Raw genomic sequence first — 27925 nt, 5'->3', positions numbered from 1 at the left:
TGCATCGATATACCTCTGAGTTCAAGATTGTCTTCAGAGAATCTTTGGTAATTTTTTAGATGTATTTCAGTTATAAAACATGGACCACCAACCTGTTAGATACATAACATACTTGCATAGATGTTCCTGCTGAGCTGCAGTTCATATTGAATTAACTTACAAATAATTGCAACGAAAATCTGGGGAGTCCCAAAATAACATGACTGGGAACCAATGATAAAAGGACATTTGGGCAGTGAAACCTGAAAAAATTAAGTATGTTGCTGGTGATTTAGCCTCTGTAAATTGTAACTAATTCTACTGTTGATTTTATTTATGTTTTGTAACTAATCAAAATAAATGATGTTAAACATCAAACCACAACGTTGTGTTGATTGTTCAAATGCCATAATCTTATGAAGCAGAGTCCTCCTAAAAACAACAACTTTTTGTGTAGGGTAAATGTGGCACATCAGGCTTCATCAGAAGACCGCCATCAAGGTCAAACGGAGCAACTATACATTACATACATTTAAAAAATCTGAAAAAACTATGTATTCATGGTAAATGTTATGCACAGTTAAATGCACATGGTAAAATTACACAGGCAAAAACACAAGGACCCATATTTACTGATTTGGAAATGCATAAATGAATAAAAAAATATATATATTTATTACATTATCACAAAATTAGGTTAAAGCTGCATAATATAAGTTGATTAAATTAGTTCTAATGATTTCTACAAAGATTTTCTATCAGACAGATAAATTTTTCCTAAAATCGAGGTGTACCAATCTACATTATGTAATATGCAACCAAATTCCATACCAAAAAATGTATTACAACCATGTTAACATAGCAAATATTAGGTTAATTTTGTTTGCACAATAAGACTACTTTGCAACAAATTATTGTATTAGCCTTTCCTATATGTTGACAATCACAAGTACATTGACACCTTTAAAGTGTCCGTAAAATAACTGCTGACTAGGACAAAAATAATGTGAAATAAAAGAAAATGTATTAATGTAGGCGTTACCTGATTTGTGATTGATTTTAACCTTTTCATTTAGTCGTGTGTATTAATTGAGCATTTACCGGCATGTATTCTTTGAATAAACATATTACGCACATTAGGCTATGTATGCAGGCTACGGTTTTTCTACATTACTCTGCAAATGTGTTGCCGCACAAACGTTCGGCAACGTTTTTCTCCCTGAACGCAACCCCACATTTGACTCTACAACTTTATTGTTCTTTTTAAACCAGACAGCAACCGTCTGACGCTGCAGCCTTTGAAATGGCGTTGATGTAGTTCAATACGCCGCTATTTGTAGTTATTGTGCTCGTTCTTGTCGCTTCAGGTTGTAGTTTTCCGGTCCAGTTTACATTTCTGGACCTGAACTCTATATTAGTGCATTACGAATTGAATAAAAAAATATGTGGATAAGCAAATTGTTTATAATTTACGTTGCATAATAAGGCCGGATCGACCCCCGACCTTGCGTAGGGATTACAACGGCTTTCGGATGCTCGGCCTGCCGCAGCTAGATTCTGGTGAGTTGCTAGCATTAAACATCAATCAAGATTGCAAACTATGTGTTTTGTTTGTTTGAATGAATTTGCGGTGTTAAGTGCACTTATCGTTTCTTCAAAATGTCAAATATATATTGCACTAACTGTTTTTTTGTGCGAGTTAAAGTTAACATCTTTGCAAACGCTTATGTTAGCTTCACCGTTAGCTCATATAGCTAATATTAGCTTACTGGCTAAACACGTTAGTGTTATGATAGCAGTACAACTTTCGAGGGGCATAGCGTGTTTACAATCAGTGCACTAACGTTACGGCCTGCCCGTTGGCTAATGATAACAACATGTTAACAGAAGCAAAATATGGATAATAAATAAGAAGGTAGTCCTAGTCTGTATTGTAAGCATGTCTGGATAATCTTAAAATAAATTAATGTTATGCTACCAAAACGACTAACCTTAGTGTTAGTTTTGTTACCCTGCTAACGATATTTGACATAGTTTGCGTCTCCCTGCAGGAGCAGTTTATATGTTTCTCAGCAGTCCCATTTTTACAAATTATATCGCAATGTAGTTTTATTGTCCCGTCTTTAAGCTATTAATACGCTATCTTCTTTCTGTTATATTTCAACAGGTTTCCAAGAGAATCACGGTGGACATGCGTACCAGTAACATCACTTTGGAAGTAGAGTTACAGAAACATCATATTTTTTGCATAATTTAAAATCTCATTTATTTTATAAATATATCATCCCACCTGCATACTATTTTGACAACGTAACATTAATAATAGTAGAAAGCTGATTCCCTCTCACTCAATATGGCATCGGTGCCACTGTACTGCTTGTGTCGCCTGCCTTATGATGTGACACGCTTCATGATCGAGTGTGACATTTGTCAAGACTGGTTCCATGGAAGGTGGGTCATTTTCAGATTAAACACTGTTGATCGTATTGATGTCTGTGTGCATGAAATCCAAATTATTATTATTATTATGTGTGATTTATGTTGTGGTTACTTCTGTTGTCTAAATTGCTTAATCCCTGTAGTTATATTCTATATTCCACACACCAAAGTGCATTCAGCTATCCTTTCCATCGTTCTTTATCTGATATAAGAATGTTTTCTGTGTAGCTGTGTTGGAGTAGAGGAGGACAAAGCAGCTGAGATTGACCTGTATCACTGCCCCAACTGTCAGGTCACCCATGGGCCATCTGTCAGTAAGTAAACATTTTTTAGTTCAATTTTCTTTATTTGTAATAACCTTATTGGTTTGCTTTTATAAAATATTGTTTTTGATCTCTTATCTCTGTTTCTCCTTTGCTCAGTGCGCAAACGCCGTGGAGGCAACAAGCAGACAGATGGTGGCGCTGCAGCAAGGGATCCAAGTCGGCCTGTTAAGACAGGCAGCCCACAGTTTGTTAGGGAGTTACGGAGCCGCACCTTCCCAGGGTAAGCCCCCTGCAAAGGCTAAAGTTTGTTATTTATACGTTTTTAAAGATAAAAACCAGGATTCCGATCAAAGGAAACACCTAAGATAGTTTTCTATCTAATTATTTTTGGTTGGAGACCCTTGGTCTTCTTTGTAACATGATTGAAAAGCCTTCTCTTTTGAACGTTTTCACTATGTTACTAAAATGTTTGCAAATGTCTATTTGTGTTTCTATGACAGTGCGGATGAAGTTTTGCTCAAGCCGTCGGGGGCCCAGCTGACAGTCGAGTTTCTGGAAGAGCATTCATTCAGCGTTCCTGTCATGGTGCTGAGGCGGGATGGCCTAGGCATGACCCTTCCTCCGGCATCATTTGGCGTCAGCGATGTAGAGCAGTACATTGGTATAGTTTTTATTACTGAATACATACTGATTAATGTAAACATGTTCAGGCTAATGTGTATAAGCTAATTATTTTCAACCTTTTTCATTTTGTTCTCATGCAGGTTCAGACAGACAGATTGATGTGATTGATGTTTCTCGCCAATGTGACATGAAGATGCGGTTGGGGGACTTTGTTGAATACTACAACAGCCCCAATAGAGAGAAAGTACTGAATGTCATCAGTCTGGAGTTCTCTGAGACCAGGTACACAAATATATCAACTGTTCAGTGTTCATTAGGATACACTGTCTTGCGTCTTGAGTTATATATATTTTTTTTTTTCTAGCAATTACAAAAAATTACTTTGAAAACAATTAATAAGAACATCATATTTTAAGTGAAGTGTGTTTTCATGGATAAGAGTCCAGTTGAAAGTGCTGTTATATAATAATACAAATAAACAAGGGCAGATATACAATACAATTACACACCAAAAATACAGTAGAAGATATATAAAAAAAAGAAACCGACTATAAAGTATGAAATGTATTAAAAGCTACCTTTAGCATGCATCTTTTATAGCTCTTGGTAGGGTATTCCATAATTTTGGGGCTTAGTCTAAAAAAGGTGAACTGTTTTCTCGTGTGTATTTATCAACCCAGCAGAAAACTACAGACTTGTTTTTGAATTTTTTTAGGCTCTCAAACTTGGTGGAGACTCCAAAGATTGTAAGAAAACTGTCATGGGTGGAAAACCTCTGGCCTGAAGATTCTGTGTTTGAACGCCCCAATGTGCAGAAGTACTGTCTAATGGGAGTCAAGGACAGCTACACAGACTTTCACATTGACTTTGGAGGCACCTCAGTATGGTACCATGTCCTCAGGGTGAGAAGAAAAATAATTTCAATCATGTTTGGGAAGTTACCCTTACCGAAACAACAGCTTTATTTATTTTGTGATATGAATCTGTATTATTTCTAAGAAATTGTCTGTCTCTGTCTATTCAGGGCGAGAAGATATTCTACCTTATTTCCCCCACCACAGCTAACTTGGCACTTTTTGAACGGTGGAGTTCCTCGTCTAACCAGAATGAGATGTTCTTTGGAGACCAGGTTGATATGTGTTACAGGTGCTCGGTCAAACAAGGAAACACATTGTTCATACCAACAGGTGAGCTTCAATGCATATAACTTGTTTGTTATATATATATTTTAGCACAGTAATGGTCTGCAAACATTTCGGAATCTATTAATGTTTACACCTTTGTCCTTTGTTTGTCTTCCAGGGTGGATTCACGCTGTGCTGACTCCAGTGGACTGCCTTGCCTTCGGAGGGAACTTCTTGCATAGTCTCAACATTGACATGCAGTTGCGGTTAGTTTCTTCAGAGCTGTTGCCTGTTTCCCCAGTCAATGTAATCTAAATGTAGCCTAAAAGTGAAACTTCTTTTTACTTGCTTATTGTTTCAATGCCATTGCTCACATTCAAGTTTCCTGGTTTTATCTCCGACAGTCACACCTATTGCCCTTCATTTGAAGGCACATATCTTCAGAAGAAGTAATCTGCAAGTTTATGGCAACAGCGTCTAATGTTTGACTCTCCCTGTGGTGTCTTATCATCTTTTAGGGCATATGAAATAGAGAAGAGATTAAGCACAGCAGACTTGTTCAGATTTCCCAACTTTGAGAACGTGTGCTGGTATGTTGGAAAGCACCTTCTTGATACATTCAGAGGTGAGAGAGTTCATTTTATTTCATAATATTTATGTTCTGCGAACTACTTCAATATCCTTTGTTTACAATTAGTAATTTTGAATGTCCCTTTGCTATTCTTTCTCAGGTTTAAGAGAAAACCGCAGACATCCTGCCACTTACCTGGTCCACGGAGCAAAGGCCTTAAACAATGCCTTCCGCGGCTGGACTCGCAAAGAGGTTGGCAAAATCTTATCTCATCTTAACCTCTTTGTATATTATTATTTCATCACTTCTCTCTTTTTTTTTTTATTCACTTTTGATTATTTCCCCCATAACTATTTCTTCCATTGGCCTGTGGATTTGTAGTTTTGCTGGATGTTAGCTCCAAAAAATGGAGCAGAGGTGCAACAGCAAATTTATTATAATAAACATTACATTCAATTAGGTTTTTATGTAAATCATTACATCAAATTATAATACTTGAATGGCCAACATTGTATTGCAACTTAAAGGCCATAATGGCCATTATGGGAAAATATAATATAGTAATTTACTTTTTAGATACATGTTAAAACCATCATACACATCATCAGAATTTTAGAAATGGCTTATTTTGTACACCATAATATTATATGTAACTGCAAAATGTTGTGAGAGATGCTTGATAGTGTTCTCTATACATCCAGACTGTAGCAGATCATGAAGTGGAGATTCCAGAAACCATCAATACTCAGACGTTAGTGAAAGACCTGGCCAAGGAGATCCGTCTGGTTGAGGTAAAGAGTTTAATCTAAATAAATTGGTGCATGCGTTAAGCTTTGTTTTATTTAATTTTGAGTTTTTTCCTGACTAGAAAATACTTTTTTTTTTATAGGACATCTTCCAGCAAAACATTGGGCGCCCTGGACCTCAGTTTCCTGGTTCTCCACTCTCCAAAGCTCCCCTGACCACCTCTCAGAATTCAGCACGCCCCCCTGGAAAAAAGAAAGGAACCAAGCCCAAGGAATTGATGGGGGGACTTGGGCCCCCAGTAACCAAGAAGAAGAGTCAGAAAGGGCTTATTAAGGCAGAAGCAGGAGAGCTCGACCTCATTGAGATCCACACCAAACACACACTCAAAAAATGTCAACCTGGCAAGTCAAAAAACAAAAACAAGGTACAGCTTACACAGACATTCATCATTCATTGGAAATGCTTATCTTTGTTTTTGATTGATTCATCCTCATATTTTCTCGCAATGCTTATCTGTCCTTCCAGCTGGAGTTGCCTTTAGAGGAGTTTGAAGGGAAGATCAACAAAAGCAAACTGAAACTTGTACTGACCAATGGAAAAATCCAAGGGTAAGCCTGGCAGCAGTTCAGTGTGTTTGTATTCATACCAAAGGTGATGGCTCTTAACTGCTTATCCTCTGGTTTTAGTAAAAAGGGTGGCAGCAGAAATGGTGCAGGAAGGGCAGGAAAGTTCAAACATCTTGCGATGGAGGGATCGAGCATGTCTGAGTTGGAGTCTGAGGATGAGCTGCAGATTGACGAGACCCCTCCTCCACGGCGCAAGCCTGCAGGACCCAACAAGAAAAAGAAACTAAGCGGTGAACATTTTACATTAAAGTGTTATGATGTTGGAATGGTGTAGCTCTTGTTCGGACATAAAGTCAATATACCGGTAGCTGTTAAAACATTTTGGACTATTAGTGAAATGTGGAGCTTAATATAGTTCAGTAGTTTAATTTCAAAGCCACATTGCTACTGTCACCTAACTGGTTTAAAATGTTCCTTCAGGTCTTCCAAGGAAGCTGCCCAGAGCCAAACCTTGCTCTGACCCCAATCGCATCAGGGAGCCAGGGGAGGTAGACTTTGACATTGAGGTGAGATTAAAATGGATACTGTAGCCGCCTTTCAGCTGTAGTAGCCTGTACTAATCAGTCAGTCAAAGATGAGTGATATAATTAACTACACGCTTCTACTCCCAAGTTTAGCATCTTGCTTTTCACACCTCATCACAAATGGTGTTTTTCATAATGGGCTTGCTTAAAATCACTCTTTCCTCTCCACTAAACCAGATAACATTGGCTGCTTTATCACAGTCATGTATCCACATTGATCACTTACTGTTCAATCAGGCTGGATCACAGCATCAGCATCCATAGGCAAAATGAACAACCAATCACTGATGAGATCGCCACTTTGGATTCTGTATTTTGGAACAGCAAGCCTATTTTATAAATGTTAGTTTGTGAACTCCTTACCTCTTCAGCCTGTTACTAGCATTACACTTTTGATTGTGATAACATAGTCTCTGTCCTCCATACAATGGAATAAAACGATAGCAAAAGGCCTAATTATAGTTGTTTAGTAGAAATGTATCTAAGAGTATATAAACTCCGCTGTCTGTTTGGTTATCTTGACATGTCACGCATTCTTCATTAGCACTTTATTATTCCAGCATTGGTTAAACTGTAACTTCAGCATGTTTGTGCATGTGGCTCCAGGAGGATTACACCACAGATGAAGAGGCACTAGCTGCCCACGGGGTGAAGGGTGGCGCGGGGGGCATTCTGGACTTATTGAAGGCCAGCAAACAAGTGGCAGGCTTGGACTCTTCAACCCTCAGGTTAGAGATGTGATGGTTTTCTAGAATACATTTATTTCAATTATTTGTGTTTCATGGTGTACGAAGTTATGTTCCCACAAGTGGGAATAAATGTCTCGCTGTGTTGTTGCAAGAATCCAATAACCTTTGAAACTTGCATAGTTCACATATTTGCAAGACTCTGATGCTACGCTATGTTTAGGAGGTTTATTTTTGAGTGATTGTTCAACTCTGTCCTTCTCTCAGTGAGGAAGCCCCAGCTTCTCCCAGCACTCGTGATGCCATACAGGGTATGCTGTCCATGGCCAACCCCCCTTCTTCGTCCTCATCTTCCTCCTCTTCGTCTCCCCTATCCATTTCTGGAGGATTGACAGAGGGATTGGGGGTGGTCAAGGAAAAGGGTGGCAAGGCTGTGTGGTTGACTGGAGGGGTGAAAAAGACAAAAACTCCTGAGAAGAAACCTGTCATCCAGCGGCCCGGGAAACGGCCAATTAAACGGCCCGTCCGTCACCTCAGTGAGGAGGACAGTCCTGATGACCAAGACACTCTCGGAACCTGTTTCAAAGATTCAGACTATGGTGAGCAATATGTCAGTGACTAGTCTACAAATCAAGGCTAGTAAAAGCAATAAAGCTCTTATTTAGCCAATGTTTAATCAGGGTAATCGCATTTTCATTTCAGTTTATCCGTCCTTGGAGTCTGATGAGGAGGACCGTGCTAACAAGGCTAAGATGAAGCGGAAGAAAAACTGGGATGACACACCCTGGAGCCCGAAAGGTAAATGTATCAGACATTGCAACAATACCATTCAGAAGGCTTTTTAGCTCCGCTAGCTGAAGGATGACCATTTTAATCATTATTTTCTTTTACAGCCAGGGTGATGCCCACCCTTCCCAAACAGGAACGACCTGCCAGGGAAGGAGCTCGAGTCGCCTCTGTAGAGACCGGTCTTGCAGCAGCTGCTGCCAAGCTGGCACAACAAGTGAGTTGTGAAACAAAGCTTATTGGTCTTTGAAGTATGTAGAAAGTGAATTATCTGGCGCCTTTGAAGAAAGGAAAAATACTCTTGTTTTTTCTTATTGGCTCTGCACCAGGAGCAGCAGAAACCTGCTAAAAGGAAGTACACCAAGAAGCAGCGTCCTCCCGCTCCCGTGGCCCTTCCTCCCCCCATTCAGGCTGAGCCAGCCCCACCCTCACCACCACCTGCTCCAGAGTCTGCAGCAGACCAAAGCCCAGACAGGAGAATGGATTACTTCTCTGCTAGTCTGTTGGACCATGAATACACAGCAGGGCCAGGAACTTTTGGCCCTGGGGGCCCTCGAGGCAGCGGAGCACTGGCCCCTGGCGTTTTCCTTACTTCACGGCGACCTTCACTTTCTCCACAGAACAGCAGCTCTCACTCTGCTACATCCCCTGCAAGTTTAGCCAGCCAGGGAGCAACAGGAGTTGGTCAAGGTAAGCATAAATGTAAAGCCCTGATAGCATCATTTCATATCTCTATGACTGCACCGTTTCTAATTTATTTTTTCTTTGACTTCAACGTAGGAAAACGTCCAAAGAAAGGACTTGCAACTGCAAAACAGAGACTTGGAAAAATTCTGAAAATTCACCGAAATGGAAAACTTCTCTTGTGAGAGATGTTGGAAATATGGCTAAAGACTTTTGAGTGGGAATGAAGAAAAACGCTTTTGTGAAAGAAGGTCTGAAGGAAATAGATAGTTATCTATATTTTGTACTCTAGATACATTTGTTTACTGTTTTCACATGTTATTGAACCTTTCTATATCTTGTCCTACACCAATTGCTCTGCCCAGCTAATTGCAACCTGTTTTGGCACCCCATTTATCAGAATATGCTAGAGTATTTTTAGAGGCCCATCTGTGACTCTTGATGATCACACCTTGACATTGGCAATGGCAGATTGTGACCAGTGGACTTTACTTTAACTAGCATAATTCATTGACTGAACCCAATGGTTTCATTTATTCAGAATTGTTTTAGTTTATTTGTATTTTAGTGGCTCTATTTATGACAGAGATATTCCACTGTTCATCATACTTTTTAAAAGGGAAAGAAAAACAAATGTTCTAGTAAGGTAAAATTAGATGTCTTTATAGTCCTCACACACAGTCATGGAGTTGTAGTATTCTTTTCAAAGTCATTTTTACCTCAACAAAACACATTCTTGTGTGGTATGATGATGACGACAGGATCTTAATCATTACACAACTATAAAATTCAGTGTATGCACACACGGTCAACACACAGAAAGATGTTTATATAAAACATTTCCCTTAACATACTGCAATTCTACACATTAAGTTCAAAGTGCCCGACTGATGCCAAGAGTAAAATCCTAGTTTTATTTATTTCGGTATTTATTTAACAGAGCAGCATGTTGCCATCTCCCAACCTGTTTTAACATGGCATGCTTTTACCACCTTAACTTTTTGGTCCTTACTTTAATTATTTTCAACCACTTAATACCTGTACAAAAATGTATCCCTTGCTTAATTTGTTGTTAGTTTTTTTACAGTTTATGTTGTCCTTGTAAATAATTGTAATATTTGTAATTTATATAGCTACATTGGAAGAGAAGAACAACATGGGATAAATAGACTAGTTTCATGCAGGTTTTCATCGTTTGTGCCCCAAATGTCGGCAGAAGTCTCGGGCCAGATATAGAGATGTCTTTCAGTTTCCACAGAATGTACTAGTTATAAAATGTTGGCAGAATGTTAGATTTAACTGTGTTAAAACATTGTGAAGGTGCAGGACATTAATTGATATGTAAATATTTGTTGTAATTTAAGTTCTTTTATAGTCCAAAAACTTTGAAATATTTCTTAACATGACTTGTACATTGTACAATGCTGTATTTGGTAAATATCAGAAATAGTTCATTTTTTATATTTGTACGCAGTAATTTTCATTCTTAGTTTGTCATGTTGTCTTGTCAGTGTAATAGTTGAAATGTTCTGAAAAAAATGCCCTTGTTTGATTTCATCCATTTTGTTTTACATTATTATTGTTGATATTCACTCTTGTGTTGATGTGTACTGTGTTTTAAACATGATGTGTATAAAACGACCTGGAACAGATAAAATATACCTTGGGCAAAATGTATTTTTTCATTGAATTTATTTTAGAACTATTTCTATAGTTTGACTCGTGGACCAAAATAATGGTTTTCTCTTTAATATGCTTTATTCTCCTGGAGATCCTGTTACTGAAGTGTTTTTGGTGATTCTTCAATTCGATTTTTTCCTGTGTGTTAACACAACAACAAATCTAAAAGTATAAATTAATATTAATACACCACTTTAGATTTGATTATTTAAATGATTAGTGTTGACTTAAATGTTCCTGAATTCGTACAATTATGTCCACACATAAAAATAATAAATAAAACGTTCTCAGTCATAAGGGTTTAAGTTTGTTTCTCAGTCATTATTTTATATAGGTCAGTGCATTTAATCACAGTTTAAGTAAGTAAACTAAATGTAAAACCGTACATGTTTTTCATAAATCCTGGAGAATTATGTTTCGTGCTTTTGTGTGCACATCTAAATCATTAGGACGATGCTGGAAATACCAGCTAAGGCTGTATGCCGTCTTCCAGATGAAGACGCATTTACATCGTTATTCTGTACAACAGTACAAGGGAGTGCCCTGGGTTAACGCAGCAGCAGCAGGTAATATCGCGAGATCCAAATTATCCTACCACTCGCTAGTGCAAGATGGAGAAGCAAATGTAACACGCATTCGAGGTAAGCGTTAAGACTTATTCCACAGTATTGACGTGTGTTTTTGCTATCTGTTTCATTCATTTCACTTCCTTAACAACTACCATCGATGATTCACAACCGTCATTGCCACCCGAGTCCAAAAAACTAGTGGGTTTTAATTGTAAAGTACGGATCCTCTGCTATGTAAACCGCCATTTTTAATTTAGCCATGATCCCACTGATAGAGCATTGTGCGGAGCAAGGCTAGCTAGTTAGCTCATGCGAAACACGCAAATAAACACTCCACACACATACACACACTTATGTTCACTGTGTGTGGGTATGTGCCCCTCTGTACAAGTCAAAGCGGTACCCTCGTCCAATGCCTACTCCCTTTCCTCGGGAATCATCGTACAATAAAATAAAATGTGTTTCAGTTTGCAGATATGGCTTAATCTACCAACGTTAGCCATCAAAGTAACTAACAGTAGCAGTTTAAGCTAACGGGTAACCTAGCTAACGTCATCTAAATAGCTTTTAACTTTGCTAACGATAGCACCGCCATTGATTTAACTGCGTAACGTTGGGTGGCTACCTCAATAACATTGACACACAATGTGAGTTCATTTTACACGGTCACAACTAAGCTAACCAACTAGTGAGTAATACACGAGTTAGAAAATGTGGTAACGTTACTCAGACTAAGCTAACGTAAGCTAATGTTATCTTTTACGTAGCGTTGTTGTTTGTGGATGTTATAATTCAGGGATTTAGTACATGTATTGACTCGGTAAGCATTACAATGTCAAAAATGCTTACAAATAGTGACGCACATCACATTTACATTTTATATGAAAAAAAAAGTAGTGATGCATCGCAGTGAAATCAGCCAACAATTATTTTTATGTAAATCTGTCAGCATCCGCTTTGGTCCTTGTCTTCCTATCACTCAGTGACCATTGCGATGACATGACAACAAAAGGCGTGAACTTGTTTCTAGGAATGCTGCATACTGTGTTGGTTTATCCTGTAAATACTGGCTGAGTGTATTCATTCATACGGCTGAGTGTATTCATTCATAGTAGGACCTTTTTAATGTTTGTCTAAGAATGTACCGAATATATGGGGCACCTACATTAATTGTATGTATATCTGGCTTGTTCATAAGACATTCTGAATTTAACAATCAGTTCGCTTGAGAAGCCATATCAAAGACAAGTGTTAGTTGGGATTTGAAAGTGTCAATGGCAACACGTTAACAATATGTAACTGATTACAAGTTACACTTTAAACTTTGCTTATCAGTCAGCATTATCAGAGTATTTCTTAATGTGGTTGGTTTGAAAGTTACTTTTTATTTTCACCAGCGTTGTTTGGTGTGTACACCTGTCAGTAAAGGTGTTTTGCCTATGACCAAGTGTATTGGATTTTCTTTTATATCTGATCAGATTTTTCTTTTGTTTCAGATAGTTATAAGACACTGCAAAGCAAGCTGAGGATGAGGGTGATCAAACTATTGAACCAAAGCAGTTTCTGGTATGTAACTTTTTTTACTGTTTATAGACTGAAGTGATTTTCTGAATTGTTTCCACACTAGAAGTTGCACTGAAATTGGGTATATCAGAAATATTGTGTTCAGTAACGACATTTTAAATTATTCACATTCATTATGATAATGAATGATTGTAAAGCTTATTTTATTTCTATCATTCCATTTTAAAATGTGAACTTGTATTTCTCTTTGTGTGTTCTTTATCCATCCAATGTGTCAGCTGTGGTTAGTGGTTAGTTGTAGTACAAAATGGTGTCAAATTTGAAAATAAATGCATTTTGTCAAGGAATGAATCAAATACAATATTTTACAGAAAGAGTAAACATTCTGTGGATTATTTGTTTTACTGCTACTGAATAAAATTGATCATCAAGTGCATCAGTATCGGATGAAGATGGCCTTTTTGACATAATTACCATATTCCTTCCAATATTATAATTAACAGCTTGCATTACATTCCTGAACTTGTAACAACTCAAAGTGTGAATACAGTTTTTTTTCTGAGGCTCTAGTGAATCACATACTTAAGGGACTGTTGTGGAAATAGTGTTAAGATATTATGTAATCTACAGCGGTAAACATTACGTTAATGGGTTACCATTCATTAATAAACTTTTTCTACCATCATGATGTCAAGTAATTTTCAAATTTGTCCTCCTAGTTTTTTTTGAAAACACGGCTTTGAATGTGTGTTTTATTCATAATTTTAATTTTGGGGGCAATATTAGTGATCTTGTCCACCAAATGAAACGGCTGCTATTTAAAATGTCAAAATGTACACCCCCAATACAGGCCGATTCAAATATTGTGTTTTCGGTATTGTGCATAAGCCTAATGCCAAGTTGAGATGGGCATTATAAGTCTATAGCATTTGATGCTTACCAAACATAACTGAAGAATTATCAACAGTAAACTTAATAGTTACCAGTGTCATCATTAGGGAGCTTTAATCAGTTTATTGTTGGCTTGTTAAGTCACCATATATCCTCCAGTTTGAGTAAATATGCTGTTAATGTGGGCTTCCATTTGAATGAATTTATCAATACTGCTGCTGTGTTGATGCATTGTGTTTGATTACTCAGTTTTTGGTGGTTCCTTGTTCACTATCATGTATACGTTTTACCACAATAAGTTGCACGTCTATTACTTGTTATGCACATAGAAAATGCATGTTCTCATGGTGATGTTGGCATTTCTGCACCTAATAGATTTAGATGACAATTACGAAGAAATATTAAGTCATTTTTAAATGTATTATCGTGTTTTTGGTCGTTTGCTTAGGGTGTTGTCAGTTGGAGACCTGTGTTGATCATACATGTTAAATACTGCATAAAATAGTGAGGTGTTGCGTTTCATTTAGGGCCAGATGCCCTAACTTAACATGCACTGCATCGATAAACAGTGGCTACTCATTCCCTGTCGTAACGTTATTCACTTTTTGCACACTACCCAGAGTCATGATGACTGTGCCAACAGCTAGTGCCTATGTGCTATGGAAACAAGCGCGGATACTCTGAAAATATTTTTAACGGAGGGACGAACACACTCCTTTAGTTAGCCGGTAGTCAATTTGCCTGAACGAAAATAAAACTATCAGGATCACGTTGTACCCGTCCGACAATGATTCAGCGAGTTATTATGCGTTTCTGCTTGCTATTCAACTAACGGCAGCTAGCTTGCTAGCTAGCGCGTGCTACGACTGTCTAGCCGAGAACCCGGGTAAGAGCCTTTACAAAGTAATGATACCTGCTTCAACGTTCTAGACACACACCAATCTACCTGTCGCTGGTGAACGAATAGTGTTTACTGTTTCGTTTTTACTTGAAGCAGGGATGGTGCAAGAGTGGTGAGTGCGGGCTTATTTTGAGGCCTGTGCAGCCCCGACCTAAATTAGTTAAGAGTCAGCTCAGGACAGCATGGTGAATTTGTGAGATCTGAATTGACAGCTGTGGAACAAATGGTGAACACGGCTTGAATGTTGGTTAGCCACATTGTATGTGTCTATCGTTGTGCATTCATGCATTGTTTGTGACTTTGTTAAGTTTTATATTTGGTCGTATGCAAATGCTTTAAAGTATTTCGAGAGAGAATCGTTTGCTAACGTTACCGGTAGCTCAGTGTTAGCTGGACAGGGGCTAACGTTCACTCCGTAGCAAACGTTACTGATCGTTTCTTTGGCACGTTGAATATCCCAACGGTTTTTTTTGTAAGACATTTTGTTAGCTAGTGACCAAGGAAACCAATTTTGTCTGTGACTACGGACGGCAGACGATCATGTATGTAGTGACTTGTTAACAATAGGTAAATAACGTTATGCTGTTAGCAGGTTGACGTTAGCTTGTTAGCTAGGTAGCTATAACTTAAACCTGTCAGCGTCAAGTCACTCGAGTTGGAGAAAGGAAAGCATAGAATGGGCAGTGAACTGTTTTTATAAATATATATATATATATATATATATATACACAGCTCGTATCACATTTACGAGACACTTTAGACAATGGGTTTAGGACATAATATGGGGCCTCATCTGATTTAATTAACTTTGTGTCGTATGTTGCTTGTTAGCCACCAGCTAACGATCTGTCTCAGTCTGCGTTGTGAATATCTGTAGATAATATATGTAGATAACCACATAATATATGTAGATAACCACATTTCGTATCGTTATCACATTGTAACCAGTGATTGTGATCAGTCATCAATGAGCTGATATGAGCTGATTTTTAAAGTAATATGCCAATATCCTAACCCTTGCTTATTGTCCGGGGGCTTTGTCATAATACCAGATTGGTAACTGACTGTAGTATTTTTACCCACTAACTATACATCATGTATACATTTCCATTTATAGTCACAGCAATAAAGTGTTACGCAACATTGTATGGATTGGATGCTCTCCAATTAATTGACAGTTGTACCTACAGCTCTCTTGAAAACCATCATTTATTTGAAATTGAGGCATCTTAAAAGTTAAATAAAATTCTGTTTATTTGTGGAATAGTGGACACTGTTTCATTTTTTTGTAATTTTTTTGCAGGTAACCTGACTAGAACATGCTGTATTGCCAAATTATTCTCTGTAAGTACATTTAACAATTCAAGTTGTGTAGATATATCTTTTTAGATGTTTGGATATTGTCTTATCTTTATAAATGATACATCTAAGTAGTTCTGTATTATAATACATTGAAATTCAGTATCACAAGTATTTTTTCTGATGTTCATAAACATTTCTCAACAGGAGCAACAAATAGAGATTATCGACAATGAAGGTCGACAGAAGCAAGTTAAAGAAAACTCCTACGGAAGCTGTGAGTATGCTTAATATTTGCTGTGTGTCCATTCCTGGCCACATTATTGCCTAATTAGACCAAGGAAAGCCGATTCCAAACTGTAAGGCATCTACTTGCGCTCAACTATGTTAACCCAATTATTTGTGTGCCTTGACACCTCTCAGTTTAGGGCGCAGAGTCATAGTTTGGCCCTGGTCATCAGAAGAACAAAAAAGTATTCGATGGCAGCAGGGTTATCCCCTACTTGGGGTTTTAAAAAATTGGCCATAATTGTTTTGATGAATATAGATTTGAATTGTGTTTTTGGCCACACTCTTAGCAATAAATACATTGCATAATATCGGCCATTTTCAGGTTTAGGCGTAGTTATTGGGGCTGCTAGACAGGTAGTTGAGCAGGCAGGGATTACAGACGCCAATGATGTTTGGGCATTCGGCTCTAGGGACAGGCTTGCTATATGTCAGGGGTGCGACCAAGTACCACAGCCCTGTTAGGCTTCTTCTCTGGACTGCAGCCACACATTCAGGGATGTTTTCAACATGAGGAGCAATAATCTTCAACCTCAATATCATGGCCAATCATGTTCATTTAATTGTAAGAAGCTAACATTTTGATTATTAATTTTCCATGATATGAACTGAGTTCACTTAAGAGCATTGCTCAAGTGTGTTGATAGTTTTCTATATTCCTATGTGGTCAGTGCCCTAACAACTGACTAACCATTTTGTGCTCTTTTGGGACCAACAGCCTGCTGACTGCAGGATTCTAATAGAGAAGCTCAAGGCCTGCAATGATGAGCAACTATTGGTTGAACTGCAGCACATCAAGACCTGGAATATTGGCAAGGTAAGCCTCAAAGAAAAGAAGGTGTGGCATCTCCCTCAGTCTTTCTTTGGGAACCCTCTCTTAACAATACATTTGTTACATCAGGGTTCCTAGCTCAGTCAATGATTTTTTTGAATATCGCAGACATGAGTGTTATATTTTGGGAATATGATAGGCAGTGGGACATTTCTAAGACTGTCTAAACTAAATTGTCTTTTTTCAAATGCTGGGCCGAGGTTAATGACAACAGCTTTATCGACATTTAAGGTCTGCTGATCACATAGAATAACATTTTAAAGCATATACAGGGGAGTGGTTTTCAGCAGTTTTATTTAAACATTGTTGCTTCATGTCACAAGTGTAAAATCTATTTACTGTAACCATTAGAAAAGAAAACAAGCCAACTGGGATACACATTATTGTGTGGCATTTTACAGTAGATAATAGAAATTCATCCATTCCAAAATCCTTCCTTATTGGAAATAAGCCCACTCTAAGGATATTAAAGCATACTATTTACTTGATTGATCTCTGAAGGTTCCTTGTTTGTCTCCAACAGTGTGAGCTGTACCACTGGGTGGATCTACTGGACCGCTTTGATGGCATTCTGTGTGATGCAGGCCAAACGGTGGAGAATATGTCATGGCTGCTGGTGTGTGACCGTCCTGACAACGGACAGCTCAAAGCCCTGCTTTTGGCAGTGCTCAACTTCACAGCCCTGCTCATTGAGTATAGCTTCTCTAGGCACCTCTACAGCTCCATAGAGGTAGGCTTGAGTGTAGTACACTCACCACTAATGTTGTTTTTTCTAGACTGTATATGTCACAAAGAAAACAGTAAGCAGCTCCCTAACTTTAACCCTCTTTTTTATCTTACAGCACTTAACCACCTTGTTAGCGTCATGTGACATGCAGGTGGTCCTGTCTGTGCTGAACCTGCTCTATGTATTCAGTAAGCGCTCAAACTACATCACGAGACTAGGATCCGACAAAAGGACGCCTCTACTGGCCCGTCTGCAACACCTGGCTGAGGTCTAGTGAATGCCATTGTTTTCCTATTTCCAAAGTTCTTGCTGTCGCTCGAGAGAAAGAACTGTGTTGTTTATATTCTCTTTGTTGTCTTCTGTAGAGTTGGGGAGGAAAGGAGAATGGCTTTGGCCTGGCTGAGTGCTGCAGGGATCTGCTTATGACGGTAATAATTTTTAATAAGTGATGTTTAATAACTATCTATAAATTAGTATAATGTTTTATTAAAACAAATTAACCACTCTTTTCAAACAATCTTCCCTTTTGATGCTGCCTCCTGATGATACATACAGAAATACCCGCCCAGTGCCACCACACTGCACTTTGAGTTTTATGCTGAACCTGGCCCTGAGGTCAAAGTAGAGAAAAAGGTAAACCATGACAATCATTAATGCAATCACTATGTCATTAAAAATATATTTGTGTCATTTGGGATATTTCGTTGATGACTCAACTTCCTTCTAAACTTTTCTGAACCTCCCTTTTTTTTTCTTCTTCACCAGACAAGTAGTAATACACTACACTATATACACATCGAGCAGCTTGACAAGGTACAGTCAGATACGAATTGTGTCGTTACCAGTTGATTAATAATACCTTGGGGTCTCCATCTTACACATGTTGTGTGTCTCAGATTTCAGAGAGCCCATCTGAGATTATGGAGTCGCTGACGGTGATGTACAACATCCCAAAAGACAAGCAGACGCTGCTGTTCACACACATTCGTCTGGCCCATGGTTTCTCAAATCACAAGAAGAGATTGCAGGCTGTGCAGGCCCGTCTACATGCCATCTCTATACTGGGTGAGTAAAAGTCATCTGAAGGTAAAGCAACAAAGGGTTTTGTTCCAAGTTTTAACTTCTGACGTTTTCTGTTTCCTTGCAGTGTATTCAAACGCACTCCAAGAGTCAGCCAACAGTATTCTATATAATGGCTTGATAGAGGAGCTGGTGGATGTATTACAGATTACAGACAAACAGCTTGTGGTAAGAAAGTAGTTTGCTTTTGCTGCTTAATGACAATGTTACTTCACTAAATTCCACATTAGCAGTTACATTATATTTGTAAAATGACATCAGATATCTTTTGCTTTGTCAGACTTTTCTTAATGTGTGTATTCTCTACTGTCTAATGCAGAACTATCTTCAAAGTCTTTCATTTTCAGTTATGTCAAAGTGAGACTGAAATGTATTTTGTTCTTTAGGATATCAAGGCAGCATCTTTGCGCACTTTAACTTCGATTGTCCATCTGGAGAGAACACCCAAGCTTTCCAACATCATCGACTGCACTGGCACTGCCTCCTACCATGGCTTCCTGCCAGTGTTGGTGCGCAACTGTATTCAAGCAATGATCGGTGAGAACAGTTAAGTGTGTGACACAAAATCAAAATAGGACAATTCAAATGGAAGTTTGGTTGGTAACTTTTGAATTTGACTTTGATAGATCCTCTGATGGAACCCTACCCGCACCAGTTTGCCACTGCACTCTTCTCATTCCTCTACCACTTGGCTAGCTATGATGCTGGTGGGGAAGCCCTTGTGTCTTGTGGCATGATGGAAGCTCTCCTGAAGGTATGTTCTGGTCCTATGGATTCTAAATGGCCAAATAAAGTTGTTTTTTGTTTAATTAAGTCTTCCCTTTTAATGATCTTTTGTAGGTTATCAAGTTTCTTGGTGATGAACAGGACCAGATTACCTTTGTGACACGAGCAGTGCGGGTCGTGGACCTCATTACCAATCTTGACATGGCTGCCTTTCAGTCCCACAGCGGCCTTACCATTTTCATCTCTAGGCTAGAGGTTGGTTATGCGTTTTGGATTTTCATTCGTGACACAACAGCATTCCACTAGAGAATCCCTGAAACGTCTGCCAAAGATGTGGTCTCACTCATTCTTCCATCTTTCTCTCGATCTCTACGCAGCATGAGGTAGACCTGTCGAGGAAAGAGTGCCCTTTCGTCATCAAGCCAAAGATGCAGAGGCCCAGTACAACTGTCGAGTCTGAGGACATGGAAACTGACACGGAGAGTAAGTTATTCATTCCTAATATCTATGCAATGTTCTCACTGTTATAAATGATTAAGTCTATTCTAAAAATGCTAGGCTATTAGTCTTGTGCCAAGTTAGAATAGATTAAGAAGATTCTCCTGGCTGTTGTTGATTTGCTTAACATTATGATTTCTTACAGTGTCAGAAGTTGCCATGGACAGCAGCCCTGGACCATCCACATCTTCTGGTTCCAGATCAGAAACGGACCAGAAAGCACAGGGCAGTGCTGCCAACGCACCTCGTCCAGGTAAATACAGTAAACGCGCACAAACAATTACAAAAACACCTTCCACTAATGTACTCTATAATCACCATGACACTCTATGTCTCTCTAGGTGTGCAGTGTATCCCCCAGAGGGCAGCCCTGTTAAAGTCAATGCTAAATTTCTTGAAGAAAGCCATCCAGGACCCTGCCTTTTCTGACGGTATTCGCCACGGTGAGTCATTGGCATCCTCTTACTTGTTCTATAGGCTCAAGCCTTCTGTACATCTTATGTATTCATGGTAAACTGATTCAAAAACAGTTGCCTTTAAGATCTATTATTTAATTATGCAAATTTTGATTTCTAACTTGTCTATGTGCGATCTCTTTCTCTCCAGTAATGGATGGGTCCTTGCCTACCTCACTCAAGCACATCATCAGTAATGCAGAGTATTATGGCCCTTCACTGTTCCTCTTAGGTGAGTTCACAGTAGCGCTTCAGAAAAGCTCTTTAACTGCTCTTCTGACTCAGAAGTGAGAAAGTGTTCTCACTTGACTCGGCAGATGCAAAGTCATATTCAACTTGGTGTCGACTGGAGAAGTGAATTGAATGTTTTGACTTGGCATTGTTTTGGATTATAATCTCTTTTTTAAATGTTTATTTTCTGTCCTTCTGGTTTATAGCGACGGAGGTTGTGACGGTGTTTGTGTTCCAGGAGCCATCCCTGCTCTCCTCCCTGCAGGATAATGGTCTCACTGATGTCATGCTGCATGCCCTTCTCATCAAAGACGTGAGTTTCCTCCACTGCCCCTGTGTGCTACATGTTCTGCCCGTTTCCTCCTTTTTTCTTGTCTCTTGCTGATATTGAGTTAAATTGTATTATTGTCTTGTCTATTTTTCTTTCTCTGTCGAAGCGCCTGTATTGAATTTGATATCTGAAATTGTTAGTTAAGTTGAAATACTTCCGATTTGTGTGGTCCATTGGCTGACCCAGGTTATAGTATGTTGTTTCAACGACCTAATCATCCTGTTATGTGAAGAAGGGTCACAATGAGAGCCTGCATGTTGATGTTTAGATCTTTAACGGGGAAAGAGGAAATTAGCTCATTCTCACTTTCCCCCTATTACATTGTTTTTTTGATTTTGTTTATTTACTCTAATTGCATATTCATCAGATCTCTTTTTTCCAGGTCCCTGCTACCCGTGAGGTGTTGGGTTCTCTTCCCAATGTGTTCAGTGCCCTGTGCCTGAATGCAAGAGGCTTGGGCTCCTTTGTTCAGTGCCAGCCATTTGAGCGCCTCTTCAAAGTGCTTTTGTCCCCTGACTACCTGCCTGCCATGCGACGGCGACGTAGCTCGGACCCATTGGGTGAGTCAGACTCTCTGTTCTCTGTTTGGATACATTCACACCGAATCAGGCACATTCAAGGAAAATGAAAGTTAGCCCACATTCAAATGAATTGGAGTTTTAGTTTTTGGTGCTCAATGGGCCCTTAAAGTGGCGCTCCCACACCACTGCTGTTAACCGCAATGCCTGATTTAATGTGAACGCATCCTCATTCAGTTGTTTACCCTTGGAACCTGCTTAATTGGAGGACATGTTATAATAATATAATATTCTTTCTTAACTTCAGGTGACACTGCATCCAACTTGGGCAGTGCTGTGGATGAGCTCATGAGGCACCAACCAACTTTGAAGACTGATGCTACTACTGCCATTATAAAGGTAGTGTACCTTCATTTACAAGAAATCTTTTGGCAAATGTTTTGTAGAACAGTTATTAAAGCTAAACCTTTGTTACAGTTACTGGAGGAGATCTGCAACCTAGGTCGAGCCCCTGAGTACATCTGCCAGAAACCGTCTATCCAGAAAGCCGATGGCACTGTGGCGGTGCCCCCAGCTCGCTCCAGCCATGCTGCTGAAGAAGCCTCAAGTGAGGATGAAGAAGAAGAGGAGGCCCTCCACACTTTCAGCCAGCAGCAGGGGGAACCAGAGAGCACCAGACAGTCAGTGCCACTTGAACTGTATGACGCTGAGTTCATATCACACTAGAATAGAAAAACAAGTCCTTACAGACTTCAATTTTTGTTCAAATCAATCGACTACATTTCAAATACTGTAGTTGGTAGTCATTTTCATTATATTCATTTTTGTTTGCAGGGTGGTTGGCACTGAAGAGCGGATACCTATTCCTCTGATGGACTATATCCTGAATGTGGTGAGTGTGGATTCTTGGACCGTTCAATATGGTTCTGATCATATTGTGAGATACTCCCCCTGTGAAGCAGAGCTCACCTCATTTCAGTCAGTCACTGATTTGTGATGCATGTGTCTTCTAGATGAAGTTTGTGGAATCCATTCTAAGCAACAACACCACAGACGACCACTGTCAGGAGTTTGTCAACCAGAAGGGTCTGCTGCCTCTGGTTTCTATTCTGGGCCTTCCCAACTTGCCCATAGACTTCCCTACGTCTGCTGCCTGCCAGGCTGTGGCTGGGGTCTGCAAGTCTATACTGGTGAGCACAAACAATACATCACTGTGGTGACTTTTTTATTCATTGCATATATTAATCAGGAACTTCAACATGAAATTGATGAGGAAAATAAAAAATCAGTTGGCTGAATTGAGACTAAAGCGTTTCCCTTAACGTCTCCCCCCTTAGACTCTCTCTCATGAGCCTAAGGTACTCCAGGAAGGCCTTTGCCAACTGGACAGTATCCTGTCGTCTCTGGAGCCACTCCATCGACCAATCGAGGTGCCGGGTGGTTCTGTGCTTCTCAGAGAACTGGCTAACGCGGGCCATGTCACCGATGCAACGTTGTCCGCCCGTGCAACACCACTGCTCCATGCTCTTACTGCAGCACATGCCTACATCCTCATGTTTGTGCATACTTGCAGAGTAGGACAGGTAAATACGGGTGCATTTCCTATACAACCAGAATTGATAACCCCTCAACCAACCTTGTAGAGAAATGTTATCTTTTATGTTTATGACCAAAAATTTCCAAAAAAAGTTCTGTATGTTAAAGTTGTCAGCAATAAAGCATGCAGAGGGGTTATTTTTTTAAAGGCCCGGTTTTTCATAGAATTTAGAGAACTATTTAAAAGAAATTTCAAGCTATGGAGGTTTTTCTTCAATTGTACTGTTTCAGAATGGTTCAGCAGATTTACAGGTTTCTGTTCTCTTTCCAAACAGAGTGAGATCAGAGCTATCTCAGTCAACCAGTGGGGATCCCAGCTGGGCTTGAGTGTTCTCAACAAGCTCAGTCAGCTCTACTGCTCTCTGGTGTGGGAGAGCACCGTGCTGCTGTCCCTTTGCACGCCTAACAGGTACATCTCTTGTCCTTTTAGCCCCTTTCTTTAAAAGTTAGATCCGCTGTGACCAGGGTAGGATTTTCACGGCGGCCATGGCCGTCGTAGCCCCTCGGTCTGGCCGTTATGCCCCACAAATAATTGTACGTCCTACGGCCACCATGGCCTGTGTGCCCCTGATACTGTTAAAATCTCGACGTTGCTTTAAAAGCGACAGAACAGTGATTTGTGAACTGCATTATGCTGCGTTCACAGCAGACGCAATGCGAATATTCTCATCGCTCTAACCGCTGGAGTTTCACCGCGGCTGTCAGCTGTGTTTACTCCTGTCATTCAAACAGGACGCGCTGGAGAGGGGGCAGGGCTTATTTCCATGTAAATACTGTGGTGGAAACCAACTACGACAAAATTAACCGATTTTACAGTGATTTAATTGTAATACACGTTTCAAAATGATGCCGAAGTAACTACATACTGATACCAGTTAGTAAAAAACATGAATTAATGCTTTGACAAGTCTGCAGACAAGACGGCAGTCGAAAAACCTTTTAAAATGCGTGTTTTCTGAATGGATCAATCAGGCTAAACTAACCTGTAGCTGCTCCGTCCACACTCACAACAACGTCCTAAAGACAGAATTAAAGCAGCGATTGTATTCGTCATGACAGTCTGTGGTTTGTACATGTTTAACTTTTGTCCAGTTTCTGACCAGAGCTGTGAGGAGTTGATTAAACACACACACACACACACACACACACACACACACACACACACACACACACACACACACACACACACACACACACACACACACACACACACACACACACACACACACACACACACACACACACACACACACTTACTTCACTGTGCACTGCTGAACGATGTATGTGCAGAGTTTGACCCTTGAAGGCTGTTTCTTCTGCTCTGAAATAGAGTATATTTGTTACATATTAATAGAATTTTAGATTTTTTGATTTGATTTGTGAATGGGAGAAGTAGTATATGGAAAACATGCCAAACACTAATTATTCCAAGTGGAGTATTTAATTTTATATACGGTAATACTAAGGAGGCATAGGCCTATATGATATCATGTTTGACATTATTGATATTAAAACAGTGATTTGTTTTCCATGTCATTCGTGTGTTTTTCTTATCAAAAAGTGAAGTTATTTATTTGTAAGCTCCAAATCCAAATGTTTCCCTCAATGGCCTTTGTGCCCTGGCATGTGGCCTTTGCGCCCTGAAAAAATGTGTAACACCAAAGGCCAAATGGCCTTGCCCCTAAAATGGCGAAATTCCAAGCCTGGCTGTGACTCTAACACCTGCTTGTGCTCAACAGTCTGCCTCCAGGATGTGAGTTCGGCCAGGCTGACATGCAGAAACTGGTGCCCAAAGACGAGAAGCCATCGAGCAGCACTGCAACCACTGCAGCTTCTGGTTCCAGGAGAACCGGTAATTTAATCATTTCACTTTGTTCATCAAATTCCACCATGTCCCTGGAACACAACTTCAATCTCCTCCTCCTACCTATCCAGCAGATTCTGAGGCGGTGACGGTGGATTCATCAGCCGGTGGGCTGTTGGAAGGCATGGGTCTAGATGGGGACACCTTGGCTCCCATGGAGACGGACGAACCCACTGCAACGGACCCTAAGGCCAAGTCCAAACTTACCCCAGCTATGGCCACCCGCATTAAACAGATTAAACCACTCCTCTCTGGTAAGATACATTCTTTCAGACACAATCCCATTTTGTTTCACTTTATAAATTAACAGATACATCTTCAATATCAGAATGTCTTAAATTGCCTTAAATCCCCATGAGGTCTCTCACTAACTTTGTGTATTTCCAGCTTCATCTCGATTAGGCCGGGCTCTGGCTGAGCTCTTTGGCCTGCTGGTGAAGCTGTGTGTGGGGTCTCCAGTGCGCCAACGTCGCTCCCACCATGCCACGAGCACAGGAACCACCCCCACGCCTGCTGCCCGGGCCACTGCCTCTGCCCTGACCAAGCTCCTCACCAAGGGTCTGAGTTGGCAGCCACCACCCTACACACCCACCCCTCGTTTTAGGTAAGAGCCCTTTGTATTAACTTAACACAGTTTTTCATTGTTAAATGAGCTTGGCACACAGAGCTGACCTTTTTATGTTTTTTTTTGTCTGGCAGGCTGACCTTCTTCATCTGCTCAGTGGGCTTCACATCCCCCATGCTGTTTGATGAGAGGAAGTACCCCTACCACCTCATGCTGCAGAAGTTCTTCTGCTCTGGAGGTCATGATGCCTTATTTGAGTAAGTCCCTTGATGTAGTGCATATCAGTCAAAAACACATTTTAATATTCATGTGCTTGCTTAAGTCCACAACATACGAATGTGTATTTTAAACAGGAGTTTTGCTTTTGTGCAGGACATTTAACTGGGCTCTATCGATGGGTGGGAAGGTGCCTGTCACTGAGGGTCTGGAACATACTGATCTACCCGATGGGACCGGGGAGTTTCTGGATGCCTGGTTAATGCTTGTGGAGAAGATGGTGAACCCGAGCACTGTGCTGGACTCACCCCATTCCCTGCCAGCTAAAATGCCTGGAGTCACACCCACCATGCCCCAGTTCAGCGCCCTTCGGTTCCTCATAGTCACACAAAAGGTAAGTTTCCACTTGCTAGTTCATTCAAATGATTATTTTGCTTCTTGCTGATAAAATAGATCAAACTTGAGGTTGATGTTTAATCAAGTTACATAACGCAGGGAACACCAGGGAAATGGGAAAGATGGACTCTCTAAGGTACCCCCCTGCTCCCTTAAAAAAAAAAGATTGTTCTCTATTGTAGTTTGCATACCATGTTGAGTAAAGGACAAAAAAGAACTTATCAAACTTTGTTAGAATCTGCAATTTTCTAAATAATTGTAATCTAAATAACGGCTAGGTGATTTGAACTCCTTGTAAACATAGTAAACATGCCCCTGTTGTAGGGCTGAACGATTAATCGATTTTAAATCGAAATCACGATTTTAAATGATGCGATTATGAAATCGCAAAGCCTGCGAATAAAAAAAAAAAAAAATGGTTTAGATTTTTTTTCTTGATTTTTTTTTTTTTCTTCTTGTGAGTCAGTCATCCACACCAATCAGAAGTGCTATATACAGATTGATCCAATCACCTGCCAAGTATTTTGAAAGTGCCTGCCCTTTCCAAATGGCTTCCAATGGAGCTTTCCTAGATGGTTTGGTGAAACAAACCATCTGAATCAGGTTATTAAGGCTCCATCACATGTTTTACATCTATTACAGGGTGAATCTTAAAGGGGACCTATCATGCAAAATGCACTTTGTGATGTCTTTTATACATAAATATGTGTCCCCGGTGCGTCGGGGAACTCAAGCAGTATCAGAAAATAAAACCCTCTCTCTTTTCCTCCGTACCCAAATCTTTTAAAAAACGGGTCTACAACAAGCGGATACAGATTTGATGCCGATATGACGTCAAATCGGCAGCGGACCCACAGAAAGTTGCTATCAGAAACAATGCCTGACGTGTTTTGGACGTAATCTCGTCTTTGTTTACATTAGCAAGCCTCGCTAACACTCAGAGCTAACCTGTATGTGTTTAAAAAGCAGGAAATAAAAAAAGGAACTCACCTTTGATAAACCCGCAAGAGAAAAAGCATTTGCGCGCTCACATACCTCCGCCCGCGCTTTCAGAAATAATCTTTGGATGGTGGGGTAGAACAGGATTTGCGCTTTATCACAGCAAGAATTTAATTTATCCCGGTGAATTCTGATCAGGCATTAGCTCCGCCTCCCCTTTCTTTTTTCTTTTTTCCATTTTTTCTTTTTTTTTTAAAGGCTAAGGACCCAAAATGGCCCGCGTTTTCTCTGCAGGGCTGCAAAAAGAGGGGGTATGAAAGCAAGTATGAGGCATGGCTACAAATCGGGTGATCGGTTTGGGTATTTTGAAAAACAACTTCCACAGACCCATGTTTTTTTGTATAGGTATTCTTTTTCCCAATAGATCAGCATATAGGGTCGTTCCACTTTAAACTGAGGCTTGAACTTTAAAGCGAACCCAACGGAAGTTTTCATGTAAGTNTGATGAGACCGCTTTGGTTGGCCCCGTGGATGGGACATTTTGTTTTAAAAAACGGACGGATGGAAGCATCGATAAGAGCACGGTTGTTTGCAAATTATGCAAAAGCATAATTTGCAAACAACCGTGCTCTTATCGATGCTTCCATCCGTCCGTTTTTTAAAACAAAATGTCCCATCCACGGGGCCAACCAAAGCGGTCTCATCAGCTTGTTCGTTCATGTTTGACTATTGTTCACTGTGGT

At 39.9% G+C, this 27925-nt stretch overlaps 2 protein-coding genes across 3 annotated transcripts; both read left to right on the top strand.

Annotated features, from left to right (window-relative positions):
- Positions 1-1264: 1264 nt before the first annotated feature.
- phf8 (PHD finger protein 8) lies at positions 1265-10928 on the top strand. Of its 2 annotated transcripts, none has more exons than XM_010784400.1 (22): positions 1265-1539; positions 2147-2430; positions 2647-2732; positions 2841-2964; positions 3185-3345; positions 3449-3590; positions 4024-4210; positions 4333-4495; positions 4611-4698; positions 4951-5057; positions 5164-5255; positions 5705-5794; positions 5893-6174; positions 6276-6358; positions 6437-6606; positions 6797-6882; positions 7507-7628; positions 7854-8185; positions 8289-8384; positions 8480-8589; positions 8702-9062; positions 9153-10928. In XM_010784400.1, the coding sequence occupies exons 2-22, from the start codon at positions 2333-2335 to the stop codon at positions 9239-9241; spliced, it is 3069 nt and encodes a 1022-aa protein (XP_010782702.1). In that variant the 5' UTR covers positions 1265-1539; positions 2147-2332; the 3' UTR covers positions 9242-10928. The 2 variants fall into 2 exon arrangements, with proteins under 2 accessions (XP_010782702.1, XP_010782701.1); XM_010784399.1 differs by having other exon boundaries at positions 8690-9062.
- Positions 10929-11297: 369 nt separating this feature from the next.
- Positions 11298-27533, top strand: LOC104956930 (E3 ubiquitin-protein ligase HUWE1-like). Its single transcript, XM_010784510.1, has 33 exons — positions 11298-11377; positions 12802-12871; positions 15925-15965; positions 16128-16197; positions 16927-17025; positions 17564-17770; positions 17883-18035; positions 18133-18195; positions 18323-18400; positions 18533-18580; positions 18664-18832; positions 18915-19015; positions 19234-19384; positions 19474-19601; positions 19688-19828; positions 19951-20056; positions 20217-20324; positions 20413-20514; positions 20678-20758; positions 20964-21070; positions 21471-21648; positions 21914-22005; positions 22084-22304; positions 22441-22498; positions 22620-22796; positions 22944-23189; positions 23478-23611; positions 24942-25054; positions 25138-25320; positions 25454-25670; positions 25766-25888; positions 26004-26241; positions 27441-27533. The coding sequence occupies exons 4-33, from the start codon at positions 16153-16155 to the stop codon at positions 27531-27533; spliced, it is 3960 nt and encodes a 1319-aa protein (XP_010782812.1). The 5' UTR covers positions 11298-11377; positions 12802-12871; positions 15925-15965; positions 16128-16152.
- The last annotated feature ends 392 nt before the right edge of the window (positions 27534-27925 follow it).

Source organism: Notothenia coriiceps, unplaced genomic scaffold, assembly GCF_000735185.1.
Source record: "Notothenia coriiceps isolate Sejong01 unplaced genomic scaffold, NC01 NC01_scaffold00026421, whole genome shotgun sequence".
Classification (NCBI taxonomy): domain Eukaryota; kingdom Metazoa; phylum Chordata; class Actinopteri; order Perciformes; family Nototheniidae; genus Notothenia; species Notothenia coriiceps.
This window is presented reverse-complemented; position numbering and strand designations above follow the sequence as displayed.

Coding starts and splice junctions, on each gene's coding strand:
- phf8 (XM_010784399.1), top strand. CDS start 2,333: ATGGCATCGGTGCCACTGTACTGCTTGTGTCGCCTGCCTTATGATGTG. Junction 6,883..7,506: donor AGGTAGACTTTGACATTGAG/GTGAGATTAAAA, acceptor ATGTGGCTCCAG/GAGGATTACACCACAGATGA. Junction 8,385..8,479: donor CACACCCTGGAGCCCGAAAG/GTAAATGTATCA, acceptor TTTCTTTTACAG/CCAGGGTGATGCCCACCCTT.
- LOC104956930 (XM_010784510.1), top strand. CDS start 16,153: ATGAAGGTCGACAGAAGCAAGTTAAAGAAAACTCCTACGGAAGCT. Junction 22,499..22,619: donor TGGACTATATCCTGAATGTG/GTGAGTGTGGAT, acceptor TGTGTCTTCTAG/ATGAAGTTTGTGGAATCCAT. Junction 25,671..25,765: donor ACACCCACCCCTCGTTTTAG/GTAAGAGCCCTT, acceptor TTTGTCTGGCAG/GCTGACCTTCTTCATCTGCT.